Raw genomic sequence first — 14,210 nt, forward strand, 5'->3', positions numbered from 1 at the left:
AGACTCCTAGGGACAGAAAGTGTAACTCATGGGGACCAGAGACTAGGGGAGGGGAGAACGGGTTTTTTCGTGGAGACAGAGTTTCAGTTGGGAAAGATGAGAAAGTTCTGGGGAGGGATGGTGGGGATGTTTGCACGATGATGTGAACGTATGTAATACCACTGAACTGTACACTTAAAAATGGTTAAGATGGTGGGGCATCTTTGTGGCTCAGTTGGTTAAGCATCTGCCTTCAGCTCAGGTCATGATCACAGATTCCTGGGATCAAGTCCCATAGGCTCCCTGCTCATCAGAGAGTCGGCTTCTCCCTCTCCCTCTGCCTCTCTACCCCCAAGCTTGTTCTCTCTCTCTCTCTCTCAAATGAATGAATAAAATCTTTTTATTTTATTTTTTATTATTTTTTAAAGATTTTATTAATTTATTTGACAGAGAACACAAGTAGGCAGAGAGGCAGGCAGAGAGAGAGGGGGAAGCAGGCTCCCTACTGAGCAGAGAGTCCAATGTGGGGCTCAGTCCCCAGACCCAGGGATCATGACCTGAGCCGAAGGCAGAGGCTTAACCCACTGAGCCACCTAGGCGCCCCTAAAATCTTTTTAAAAAATGGTTGAGATGGGGAGCCTGGGTGGTTCAGTGGGTTAGAGCCTCTGCCTTCGGCTCAGGTCATGATCCCGGAGTCCTGGGATGGAGCCCCACAGCGGGCTCTCTGCTCAGCGGGGAGCCTGCTTCCCCCTCTCTCTCTGCCTGCCTCTCTGCCTACTTGTGATCTCTGTCTGACTTCTGATCTCTGTTTGTGAAATAAATAAAATCTTTTAAAAAAATGGTTGAGATGATCAATTTATGTTATGTGTATTTTACTACAATAAGAAAAACAAAAAAAAAGGGTCTTGTTTATCATTTCTTTCTCTCACAAAGAAAAAAAAAACCAAACCGTCCTCCTTACTAAAGCAAGTAGAAAGTGTATTGTTTTCACTCACCTATCAAGAAACCATGATGCCATAAATACAAATTAAAGAAACTGAGCAATTTTAGTAGCATCCAGAGGGCACCAGTCATTCTGAAATCCTTGGAATGGACATCAGTGGCTTCTAATCAAGTAGTAGCTTAGAAATTATTAGTAATTCCAAGGTTTCAAAACGTCTGTAAATGATTGAGTATTCATAAATAAGTATGGATGTGGGACATGGATGACAGTTTTGAAATCACTTGTTTTTGCTTGCTTTTTAAAATGTGTCCTTGATAAATAAAATAAAATAAAATAAAAAATCTTTACAAAAAAAGGGGGTGCCTGGGTGGCTCAGTGGGTTAAGTTTCTGCCTTCAGCTCAGGTCATGATCTCAGGGTCCTGGGATCAAGCCCCGAATCAGGCTCTCTGCTCGGCTGGGAGCCTGCTTTCCCCTCTCTCTCTGCCTGCCTCTCTGCCTACTTGTGATCTCTCTCTCTCTCTCTCTGTCAAATAAATAAATAAATAAATAAGATTAAAAAAAAAATCTTTATAAAATGTGTCCTTGGAGGGGCGCCTGGGTGGCTCAGTCATCTAAGCAGCTGCCTTCAACTGAGGTCATGGTCCCAGGGTCCTGGGATCGAGTCCTGCATTGGGCTCCCTGCTCAGTGTCATGTCCACTTCTCCCTCTACCTGCAGCTCTTCCTGCTTCTGTGCTCTTTCACTGAGACAAATGAATAAATAAAATCTTTAAAAAATAATAATAAAAAATAAAATGTATCCTTGAGGTGCCTGGGTGGCTTAGTCACTTGTCTGCCTTCATGGGTCATGGTCCTGGAGTCCTGGGATCCCTACCCATGATTGGGCTCCCTGCTCCCTGGGGAGTCAGCCTCTGCCCCTCCGCCAGCTCTTGCTCTCTCTTCTGCTCTTTTTCCTCATAAATGTGTCCTTTATTTGTTGTTTGACACATATATAAGCCTGCAGGAACCCAAATGTTTGGAAGAATTAATCCCAGAGGATTTGAGGAGGGGGTCAAAGAGGAGGTTTCTGTTGATGTTGTTAACTATCAAACAGCTCTGGACTGATTTCTGTTCTAAAAGAAATGACTGCCTTTCCTAATATCTAGCTCATTGAAAATCTTTTTTTATTTTAAGATTTTATTTTAAGTAGGCATCATGCCCAGCATGGAGCCCAGGACAGGGCTTGAACTCAAGAGCCCAAGAGCAAGAGCTGAGCTGAGATCAAGGGTTGGATGCTCAGCTGATGGAGCCTCCCAGGCGCAGCACCCCAACCCCAGAATCATTTTTTACAAGACCAGTGCTCTAACCCCTGAGCTGTAGGGCCACCAAAATCATTTTTTATTTTTATTTTTTTTTTTAAAGATTTTATTTATTTATTTGACAGAGAGAAATTACAAGTACACTGAGAGGCAGGCAGAGAGAGAGAGAGAGAGAGAGAGAAGGAAGCAGGCTCCCTGCTGAGCAGAGAGCCCGATGCGGGACTCGATCCCAGGACGCTGAGATCATGACCCGAGCCGAAGGCAGCGGCTTAACCCACTGAGCCACCCAGGCGCCCCAAAATCATTTTTTAAACGTGCGACCGTAATTGCTGCTTGAAAGAGGAAAATGTTTTTCCTGAAAGCCGTGGACATAAATGATGTAAAGGGAGAGCTGGCCTCAGCACTGAGTCTTCCATCCAGGAAGATGGTGCACGTTTCTGTGTTTTGGTTGTGTGTTCTGCTCTGTCTGATGGTTTCACAGTTTATTCCCTTCCCGTCAAGTTTACCCCTGTGGCTTCTGGGGTTGGGGCCGTCCAGCTGTTGGCATTCCACCCAGTACCCTGAGTCCACATCTCCTACAAGTAGCTTTGTCTTAGCTTCTGGCGTTTGCACTGTTGGTTTGGTTTCATTTAGAACCCTTGACTTGTCACGAGGGTGTAGTGGGAGGCTCCGTCTGCTGCTCTAGCTTTATGGGGACTACTGTGCATGCTTCCCGTGAAGTCACATGCCTCCCGTGAGTATTGGGGAGTTTTTAGCAAATTAAGGAAGTTCCTTTCTTCTTGCTTACTTAAGTTACAATTTTTGTAAAAAAAACAGGAATAGATACTGGATTTGATTATATGGTTTTCTTCCGTTTGTTTTTCTCTATCAAGTAAGACATTAGGTTTCCTAATTTTTTTTTTTTAAAGATTTTATTTATTTATTTGACAGAGAGAGATTACAAGTAGGCAGAGAGGCAGGCAGAGAGAGAGAGGAGGAAGCAGGCTCCCTGCTGAGCAGAGAGCCCGATGCGGGCCTCGATCCCAGGACCCTGAGATCATGACCTGAGCTGAAGGCAGCAGCTTAACCCACTGAGCCACCCAGGCGCCCCTAGGTTTCCTAATTTTGAGACGTGCTTGTATTCCTGGGATTATAGCCTACTAGATTATGATATATATTCTGTTAATTCATTATTAGATTTAAGTTGCTGATACTTTATTTAGGATTTTGGGGTTTGTATTCCGAGGCTTCATTGAGTGTTCGTCTTTGAGGCCTTGTCTGTTTTGTATGAAGGTTATGCTAGTCTCATAGAATGCATTTAGAAACTTCCCATGTTTGCTTTAATTTTCAGGAATAGTTTAAGTTTTCTTTTCCATAAAGGGATTGATAAAATCCACCCTAAAACCTAGGGCATGATCTTTCTTTGCAAGGAGGAGGAATGAGGTCTATGGGTCTTGTACCACCTTTTAAGTTCATGTTAAACTTTGTCATCTGTTTTGGGTTTCCGCCCTCTTGAGTGAGTTCCACAACTGATGTTTGCCTAGAAGATTGTCCCCATTGTGGGAACAAGGGATGATGAGTTTGTGCTCAGAGGGGAGTGATGAAAGTCAGGGGAGTGGTGGCTGTAGGAGAGCTGCTGTGTTTCCCCGGCCTGCCTTCCTGGCCCACTTTGCTGAGAGAGCATCTAATGTGCCAGAAGGAAATGCCATGCCCTCGGCCAGGAGGGCAGCAAATGGCAGGAGCCTCCGAGCCATGGAGATGTCCACAGAAGCCAGAGTCTGGGCTGTTCGGTGCCATCTCAAGAGCTATCTAATGTTGACTCAGCTTTTCAAACATGTTGGGCAGGCTCAGCAGAATAGCTCATGGACCCCTGGCTCGCAGCGTTTCTGTGCAGGTGGAAGTCTACATTGCACAGATCCTTCCCTCTGTGGGTTAAAGGAAACCTCTGCCCGTATGTGTCCTGCCTCATACCCACTTTGTTGGCAGGGCCTTTTCTTCCCTGGGTCCGTCCAGGAGGGAATCTGGAGAACCAGTGTTTGGGGATTTATTGAACACATTTGCTTCATCTTCCCAATAATTTCTGCTTTTACTTTACTTTCTTCCTGCTTTATTGGTTTCTCATGTTGTTTTGTTTCTTTGGCTTCTTGTGTGGAACACACACGTTTCAGTCTTTTCCTCTGTTTTGTTCTCTCATAAACATTGAAGTCTGTACATGTTCATCTATGTGTTGGATACATCTTCTGTAATTGATTTGCAGGGCTTTCATTGTCAGTGATTTCCATGGACCGTAATTTCAACTTTGATTTCTTCTAGTTTAAACTACATAAATTTTGGGGGTGCCTGGGTGGCTCAGTGGGTTAAAGCCTCTGCCTTCAGCTCAGGTCATGATCCCAGGGTCCTGGGATTGAGCCCCACATCGGGCTCTCTGCTCAGCAGGGAGCCTGCTTCCTCCTCTCTCTGCGCCTGCCTCTCTGCTTACTTGTGATCTGTCTGTCAAATAAAAATTTTTAAAAAATCTTTTTAAAAAAAAACTACATAAATTTTTTTTCAAATGCATGAATTTTTTTTTGAAATTACTCTTTTTTTGGAGGGTTTATCGGTAGTATTTTCTTGCCTGTGGGATTAAATATGTCCCCCTCTCTTTTTTTTGTTCTAATAATTTAGAAGATACATATCTCATATTTCTCTTGTTAGGAATTTTTCTTAAGTTTTCAGTAATTACAAGAACACATATAGATAAACATCAACATTCATAGCCTCTCCCACCTGAGTAAAACTATACCTTGAACCCATCCTTAATTCCCTATGCCTCTCAAAGTGGTTTCTTTTTTAATTGTGGTAAAATACACATAACAGAAAACATACCATTTTAACCATTGCTCAGAGTCCAGTTCAGTGGCAGCAAGTCCGTTCCCATGGTAGCGTGCCCGCCCTCCCCCCTTCCTACCTCCCCCTTGTCCTCCAGCCCCTGGCTCTCCTATACCTGCTGTCTCTGTGCCTTTGACTCTGCTAGGGGCCCCGTGGGCATGAAGTCACGTGCAGTCTGCAGCTTAGGCTGCTTAGGGCTCTTCAGACGCACTCCCTCACATGTCTTCACGCTTTATCTCCCGCATAGGCCAGTACGGGCTGAATGCTCACTTACTGCAAGGACAGCTTCAGCTCTGGAACCTTCAGTTGTTCATGAAGGAGGTGGAGCGCTGGGACCACAAGTCTTTGTTGTGCCTTCCTCATCTGCAGGGGGAGTGACTTGAGCACCGTTTCTGAGGTCTCCCCTCGCAGAAGCCTGGCTGGCTCTTGCTGACACTAAGGTTTTGTTGTTTGCATATCCTTCCTAGATGACAATGAAAACCAAACAGCGCATGCTGACGGAGGACTGGGAGCTTTTCAAACAGAGGCGATTCATTGAGGAGCAGGTGAGGCTTGGGGATGTGGGGGGGCTGTGCGCCTGTGCAGGGGAAAAGCACCATTCCAAGGCCACACTGTGGGTCTGCTCCTAACTAGTCTCCCTTATCCATTTCCTTCTCTTCTGTATTTCTCAAGGAAATCCCATTTATTGAGTGACCACACTAGCCCACAGCCACCCAAGTCCCTGGTGTCTGGTCTCGGAGGCAGCTGGTGCCGTCAAGTCACAGAACTGGAAGCCAGCCTGCCCCCCTCAGGCCCGATTCACAGGCCTCCCCACATGGACCTGGGCCGAGCTTTCAATGTAGCTGCTGACAACACAGCTCGCTCCCTCCTTCCCTACAGACTTCCATAACCCTCTGCACCTCCCTGTGGCTGGCTCAGGGTACTGGACTTTGGAAACTTGACTCCCTTGATTCTTCTTCACAAGCTGGCATCTTTGTCTCCCCCTTCCTCAGTCATTGGTGTCCCTTCCCCCATTTTGGTGTCCTTGCCCCTGTGGTCTCCACCCACACTGGGCTTGCTCACCGGCTCCCACCCCCCAGCCCTATCAGATGGCCCTTCTAGCACCACCCATCCTGTTGCCAGAGCTGGTCTGCAGGTTTCTTCTCTGCAATCCAGATGCTTATCTTGTCGACTGGTAGGTAGCTCCTGGATCTGCACCCTTCACGTGCCAGGCCTTGTTCCTGCAGTGGGTATTCTCCCCAGCTGGCCATCCTCCCACCTGCCTGCTTCTGTTGTGTCACAAATGCCTTTTAACTCATGGGCCATCTAATGCTGTAGCTCTTCGTGTGTGGGCCTGTGTGCCTCCAGGCTATTCTGTTGGGCATGCCCCCCCCCCCCGTCCCATCCCCCAAGACTCCCTCCTGCCTAGCCCAGGGTCAGCCAGGCCTTCCAGAGGTGTTTCAGTGATGCCTGGCTCGGTGCTCTGCTCCTGACCTGGATGCCCTCTTTGCCTCTGACAGCATTACCAACAGTGCTTCCTCTGGGCCCTATGTGGGCCTGGCGCCCTGCTGCTTTTCTGCCAGGGCACCTCCCACATCATGGTTTCCTCTTCCAGGGTCTAAGCCCCTGGGGGGCTGCGGTTTAGCTCTGCGCTCCTGGTCCCTAGTGAGAACCGAGCACACAGCTGATTCCAGGTAAAGGCTGGGTGTCTGCTGGTGAGGCACCAGCCAGGGCTTCCTGCTCCCTGGCCTTTGTGAGACTCAGGCCGGTGGCTGCCATGCATTTCAGGTCTGCCCCTTCCCGGCCCTGTCCCACTCTAGGAAACTGTGGTCACTGGCTTCTGAATGAGCATGGCACCCAGTACCATGATTACGGAGAAGCTGGACCACCTGACTGGGGGCACGTCTTGCAAAGTTAACCTCTCATTTGATGGTTTCCTCTAGCTGACCAACAAGAAGGCAGTCACTGGCGAGAACAACTTCACAGATGCCATGAGGCACATGCTGTCATCCCGGCTCAGCATGCCCGACTGCCCCAACTGTAACTACAGGAGAAGGTGAGCCTGCGAAGTTGTGTGGGCGCGACGGGCCTGCAGGAGCCACAGCCTTGGCCCGGGCGCTGAGCCCAACAGAGCTCCGTCTGAGCTCTCTCGGCTCTCTGGGTAACTGTCCTTCGTTCCCACTCAGATGTGCTTGTGATGACTGCAGCCTCTCACACATCCTCACTTGTGGTGTCATGGACCCCCCCGTCACTGGCGACATCCACAGTCACCAGCTGCCCCTCCAAGTGGATTCCGCTCCTGACTATCTCTCTGAGATGCGTCCACCTAGCGTGTCCTCAGCAAGCTCAGGGTCAGGCTCCAGCTCTCCCATTACAATTCAGCAACATCCCAGACTCATCCTCACAGACAGTGGCTCTGCACCAACTTTGTAAGTTGTGACTTTGTAATAAGATTTCAGAAATTTACATAACCCAATGATGAGAAATATGGACAGTAATGTCTACAGAAGTACGGATATCATTATAGTGCTTTTCGAGAAAAAGGATCCTTCACTTTTTAAGCAACTTTTAAAATACGAAATCAGTAAACCCAAACTTTGACACTATTTCATTACATGAAAAAAAAATACGGTAAATTTATAAATGCCAGTAAAGAAAAAACCATGTTGGTATGCAGGGAAGTGTCTCTTCAGTTCTGGCTTCATGTTTCCCATTTCGTTTGAGGGTGATCAGCCCAAAGTTCATTCCGCCTCATTGTCCATTCAGCATTCATGCTTATTCCATGTCTTGCTAAAAACTCAGAAGATCACTTTAGCAAGCGATTGAAAGGTTCTGTTTTCCGTGTTCCCACATTATCTAGAAGTACATTTTGTATGAGCGAGGGGGCTGTGCGGTCGTCGCCAGTTCACACTGTAGGTGAGTGGCCTCACGTTTTTTCAGAGTTGTGATCCTGTCATTTGTTGAGGCTTCCCTTTCGAACTTCTGGACAGTTTGCACATGGATGTGTGTCTTTATTTTATTTAGGTAAACTTAGGTTTGCATTTTGCTTATCATAGAGCGTGCGGGTATCAGGAGCCCCATGGAGGCGATGCCCGCCAGCATGGTTCCCCATGGGAGGGGTTGTGACCCTGGCCTCAGGCTACTCAGCGTCTCTCAGATTGCTCACCACCTCCATCTGGATTTCTCCTGACAACTCTGAGGCTTTCCTTCAGAGTCTTGCAGTCCTCAGTGTGGATCTGGTCTCAAAACACAAAATAATTCTGAAGGGATTGGCCTGAATGCCTTGACTCCTTTGAGTTCGAGCTGCTTTCTAGACCTGGATACCCTGTGCTCTCTCTGGGGCCTGTGAGGGAGGGTCAAGTGTTTCCCAGCTAGCTGTTGGGCAACCTCTAACTAAAACAGACTGAAATTAAACACATATGGTGTTTAAATAAATAAAAAAAAATTATGTTGGAAAAGCCCATCCCTGCTACTGTGTCACACTGATGTCAGGTGCGGGCTTCTGCTCTGTGTTGCACAGTGGAGGAAGTGCTCTGGGGCACCTTTGTCTGTGGGCCGGGACTGCCTGCGGCTGCGCTGGACCTCTGGTCCTTCAGCAGCTAGGATTAATGTCTTCCAAACATGAACTGCGAGGACTTGAAAGCCTCCGTTGTTCCCTTTGGTTTGTGTCATCTCTTTCTTGGTGTCAGCACTAAGTCGGTTGGAGAGAATCGTGTGCCTGGAGTCTCTGTGCCACAGGGCTATTTGGGTCTCGGGGGCTTTAGGGGAGTTGCAGCCTGCCTTCATTACACTGAGCAAATGACTCAATCACCTCATGTCATCTGTGACTCATGGAGGTGGTGATGTTTCGGGAGTGGGTATGAGGGCTGGCCAAGGCCACACATTCCATCACCTCAGGTGCCACGGGCCTCAGGAGACCTGAGCAGCCTTCACCTGGTGGGTGCTGTGGGTGCTAACGGTGGTGAGCTCCAAGTTACGGCATATTGTGTTCCCTCTTTTTCCAAAAATGGGAAGGACATCTGAGTTGAGCAATTTTGGACACTCTGCTAAATCCGAAAGTTCACCAGTTTGTAGGATTTTTCCTTCTGGAAGTTATTGTATGCAGAGCTGAAGACGGACTGAGAGGCATGTTTATGGTCACGGTGGGGTGACCACGAATGGTCCGTGCCCTGCACAGTCTGCCCTGATGTGGAAACTGTGTGCCCACCCTTGTCACACCAGAAAAGCCTATGTTTGAAGTGTCCTTCATTGGCTACAGCCTTGAAATTTGCCTACTAGTTTTTTTTTTTTTTTAAAGTAAATCTTCCATTTGCCCATTGTTTAGGTGTCTTGTTAAAGCTGATATTTAATTCAGATCATGAGTGACTTGTCGAAGGCAGGCCTTGTAGTAAAAAACTTTTAGTATTTTGTCACTTATGGGCCTTTAAAGTTTTGTTCAACTGGCTATGTCTGAAATTTTGGTGGTTCTGTGTACCCCCTTTAATTTTAATAAAAAATTAATTGTGTCTGCTTGGAAATGGCAGCAAACAGTTGTACACTGAGGCACTTCAAGCCCAATGGAAATGCAGTAATAATTAATCCGATTAAATTTTGGCAGTTGCCCAGATATTTTTCTTCTTTTGGTGTTTTGTTTTCCATTCTTCTGTGTAGCACAGATGGTAATCTTTCAGGTATTTTTCCCCCATGTTCAGGTTACCAGGAGATGTTACCAAGTGTGCGCGGTGCTCAGTGTAATATTCCCGCAAACCAGAACAGCCTGTAAAGGCAGCGTCGGGCTCCGTGGGTGGCGTACTCCCTATCCCCGGGTGAGCAGCCTCGTGGTGACCATCTCTGCCTGTCTCAGTTGTAGTGACGATGAAGACGTTGCACCGTTGTCAGCTAAATTTGCTGATATTTATCCACTGAGTAACTACGATGATACCGAGGTGGTGGCCAGTATGAATGGAATCCACAGCGAGCTGAACGGTGGAGGGGAAAACATGGCCCTGAAAGATGAGGTACGGACACCACTTCTTCACAGTGACAAGAGATGGCATCAAGTGGTGATCTGGTGTCTTGTTTGTTTTAGTTCTTCCACTTTGAAAAGTATAAATTACGAAGTTTGTTTTTGAAGTCCCCTCAGGTAAGCAGTACCAGCAGCAGCTCTTCAGAGGCTGACGATGAGGAGGCAGACGGCGAGAGCAGCGGGGAGCCGCCAGGAGCCCCAGAGCAAGATGGAGCTCTAGGCAGTGGGAGTTCCAGGAACGAGGAGAGGAAAGCGGACAGTCCACCCCCATCTTACCCTACTCAGCAGGTACGATTTCATTTTCCCAAACTTAATATTTTGCTGAGGGTGTCTGTCTTTGTGTATATTTTCTCTAAACATGAGCATTATTGAATGCAAAATTGTGTTATCTTGAATAGCTTCTAAAGATTAGAACTGGAGAGGATTGAGGCCCACTGATAAAATATACAAACATGGCTCCTCACCCTGTTTTGTTCCTCTTGCTTGAATCCACTCGACAGTCTCGATTTTGCAGCATCCCAGATTGTCTAGACAGTTAGCTGTCATAGAGGGTTTTTTTTTCTTTTTTTGTATGTAAAGAAGCAAAGGGAGGGTTTTTTAAATAAATAAAATAATGGAATGTTAAAATTTCAGAAAAAAGTTGATTTTGTAAGGGAGGTTTTTTTCTGATGGAGGTCTGTTTTTCTGTTTCCAAAAGGTGAGTGTTTTCTCTTAGAGACTCCTAATTATATGATAGATGCTCACATAGTTCTTTTTCTTTTCTTTCTTTCTTTTTTTTTTTTAGTTTTTATTTATTTGTTTGAGAGAGTGAGAGTGTGCATTTGAGCAGTGGGTAGGGACAGAGGAAGAGGAGCAAGCTGACTCCTGGATGAACAGGGAGCCCAATGCAAGACTCGATCCCAGGGCCCTGGAACCATAACCTGAGTAAAAGGCAGATGCTTAACTAGCTGGGCCACCCAGGCACCCCGCTCACGTAGTTCTTAAATGAAAGGAAGAACAAATGATGGTTGGGTTGCTTGGCTAAATTATTTTCCTTAATAGGCAGTATAGGTCCATAGTTGAAACAAGAAAGGTGATACAAAAAGGTGTTTTATTAAGAAGTCTGGGGGCGCCTGGGTGGCTCCATTTACTTAAATCATCTTTAATTTCCTCTAGCAGTTAAAAAATTTCTAGTCAGTGGGTCTTGAATGTATTTCTTAAATTCATTCTTAAGTATTAGATGTTTTTAATTCTGTGAAAGTGATATTTTCTTATTTCAATTTTCAATTTATTGTTGTAATACATAGAAATACAGTTGATTTGCAGATATTTGTCTTATATTCTGCAGCTTTAATTCATTTATTCTTTGGTTTCTCTCTCTCTCTGTCTCTCTCTTTTGATTAGATTCCTTTGAATTTTCTACATGCAAGGTCATGTTGTTTGTGAATAAAGACAATTTTACTTTTTCCTTCTCAGTCTGGAAACACAGCGTCTTCCTCTTGCTTACTGAGCTGGCCAGAATGTCCAGCACAGCAGAGAAGCGGTACAAGCACACAACTCTGCCTTGCTCCCAGTCCCAGGGGGGAGCCGCCCAGTCTGTGACTAGGATGATCCCAGCTGTGCATCTGTCGAGGACGACCTTACCCGGTTGAGGAAATAAATTCTGTCAGCTCCTCATTTCCTAAGAGTTTTATTGTGAACATATATTGGGTTCTCCAGATGCTCTTTCTGAATCTATTGAAATGTTCTTGTGGTTTCATCCTTCATTCTTTTACTGTGGTGTGTTGTATCAAGTGATTCTTAAATTTTTTTTTCTTTTTTATTTTTATTTATTTTTTTTTTTAAAGATTTTATTTATTTATTTGACAGACAGATCACAAGTAGGCAGAGAGGCAGGCAGAGAGAGAGGAGGAAGCAGGCTCCCCACTGAGCAGAGAGCCCGATGCGGGGCTCAATCCCAGGACCCTGAGATCATGACCTGAGCTGAAGGCAGAGGCTTTAACCAACTGAGCCACCCAGGCTCCCCTTTTTTTCTTTTTTAAGTAGACCATGTCCACTGTGGAGCCCCACATGGGTTTTGAACTCATGACCCTGAGATCAAGAGTCAGATGCTTAACCGACTGAACCACCCAGGTGCCCCTGATTTTTGAATGTTAAACCAACCTTGTGTTGCTGGAATAAATCCCATTTGCTCATGGTGTATAAACTTTTTTTCTTTTGGCATATTGCTGGATTGGTTGCTAATCTTTTGTTAGGATTTTTGCATCCATGTTAATAAAAGGTACTGTTCTATAGTTATCTATCCTTGTGTCTCAGTCTGGCTTTGATATCAGAGTAATATTGGCCTCCTAGAATGAGTTGGGAAGTGTTTATTCTGCCTATATTTTCTGAAGAAATTTGTCTAAAGTTGAGATTTCTTAAATAGTTGATAGAACTGGGGCGCCTGGGTGGCTCAGTAGTTTAAGCCTCTGCCTTCAGCTCAGGTCATGGTCTCGGGGTCCTGGGATCGAGCCCCACATCGGGCTCTCTGCACAGCGGGGAGCCTGCTTCCCCCTCTCTCTCTGCCTGCCTCTCTGCCTACTTGTGATCTCTCTCTGTCTATCAAATAAATAAATAAAAATCTTTATAAAAAAAAATAGTTGATAAAACTTACCAGTGAAATCCCATGAGCCTGGTCTTGTGGGAGGACTTAGAATGACTAATTAAAATTTTGTTTACTTGTTGTAGGTTTAGTCAGATTTTCTATTTCTTCTTAATTAAAAAAATTTCTTTTTTAAAGATTTTATTTATTTATCAGAGAGAGAGAGCGAGCGAGCACAGGCAGACAGAATGGCAGGCAGAGGCAGAGGGAGAAGCAGGCTCCCTGACGAGCAAGGAGCCCGATGTGGGACTCGATCCCAGGACGCTGGGATCATGACCTGAGCCGAAGGCAGCTGCTTAACCAACTGAGCCACCCAGGGGTCCCTTTAATTTAAAATTTTTATGTCTTTCTAGGAATTCCTCTATTTCATCTGCACTGTCTCCTTTGATGGCATCAGGTGGTTTATTATATTCCTTTATGATTCTTTTAGTTCTCAGGATATGGAGTGATGTTAATTCATTAGTTGGATAATTTTGTCTGCTTTTTTTTTAAACCTTCAGTCTGGCTAAAGAATTACCAATTTCTGTAAAAAAAGGGGGGTGTTTTATTAATTTTTTGTTTTTCTCTTTATTTCATTGATTTCTGTTCTAATCTCCATTATTTCTTTCCATTGACTTTGGGTTTAGTTTGTTATTCCCTGTCTAGCTTGTTGACTCTAAGTTTAGGTTATGGATTTTAGGACTTCCGAATATAGTGAGACCTGTTTGATGGCCTGACATCTAGTCTGTCCTACATAATGTTCTATGTATACTTGAAAACAATTTGTGTTCTGCTCTTGTTAGATGGTGTGTCCTATGAATAAAAGTTTCATCAAATTGATAGTGTTATTCCAATTCTCTGAATCTTTCCTGATTTTCTGCATGGTTCTAAAAATTCCTGAGAGACATACTGACGTATTCATATCACTGCTAGAGTGTCTATTCCCTTTTCAGATGAGCCAAATTCATGCATTTGGGACAGTGTTGTTGGCGGTGTATGTGTGTGATTGTTACCCCTTCTTGATACACGTCGACTCTTTAGTCATTATGAGATGCTTCTCCGCTAGATTCTCTCATCTAAGAGAGCATTTCATCCCACCAGCAGAGTCGCTCCGGCAGCCGGAGGGTTACTGTATGCATGGTATCTATTTTTTCATCCTTTGAATTTCAGCTTCTTTGTATCTTTGAGTTTAAGATTTGTGTTTGAACCCTTTAGTTGGGTTTTGTATTTGTACTTTGTCCATCAATCTCTGCCCTTTGTCTGGAGGCATTGATGTCAGTCACGATGGCTGTGCCACGTGCAGCTGCCACTTTGTTTCCGTAGGTTTGGTGTTTTTTGTTCCTCTGTTCCCCCTTTACTCTCTTTTTTGTATTAAAATTTTTAGTGTACCCGTTTAAATCTGCTGTTGATTCTTTGGTCTTTTTAGTTTGTTTTTTTAAGAGCTGTTGGGAATGGGAAGAGCCCCAGGCAGAAAGGCCAGGCTCCTGCTGCTCTTCTTTTTTTTTTTTTTTTAAGATTTTATTTATTTATTTGACAGACAGAGACCACAAGGAGGCAGATA

At 45.2% G+C, this 14,210-nt stretch overlaps 1 protein-coding gene across 9 annotated transcripts in view; it reads left to right on the top strand.

The window, feature by feature from the left end:
• Window positions 1-14,210, top strand: part of FAM193A (family with sequence similarity 193 member A) — a 161,969-nt gene that overhangs the window by 109,843 nt on the left and 37,916 nt on the right. For 8 of the 9 annotated variants that reach the window (XM_045074912.1, XM_045074867.1, XM_045074873.1 and 5 more), the window contains 5 exons: window positions 5,534-5,611; window positions 6,989-7,101; window positions 7,232-7,474; window positions 9,889-10,042; window positions 10,159-10,338. In XM_045074912.1, the coding sequence (XP_044930847.1) occupies window positions 5,534-5,611; window positions 6,989-7,101; window positions 7,232-7,474; window positions 9,889-10,042; window positions 10,159-10,338 (768 nt within the window). The remainder of the gene's footprint in view (window positions 1-5,533; window positions 5,612-6,988; window positions 7,102-7,231; window positions 7,475-9,888; window positions 10,043-10,158; window positions 10,339-14,210) is intronic. The other variant, XM_045074877.1, reaches the window with a different exon arrangement.

This window comes from Mustela putorius, unplaced genomic scaffold (genome assembly GCF_011764305.1).
Source record: "Mustela putorius furo isolate JIRA1106 unplaced genomic scaffold, ASM1176430v1.1 tig00000083_pilon_pilon_pilon, whole genome shotgun sequence".
In the NCBI taxonomy this organism is placed as follows: Eukaryota; Metazoa; Chordata; class Mammalia; order Carnivora; family Mustelidae; genus Mustela; species Mustela putorius.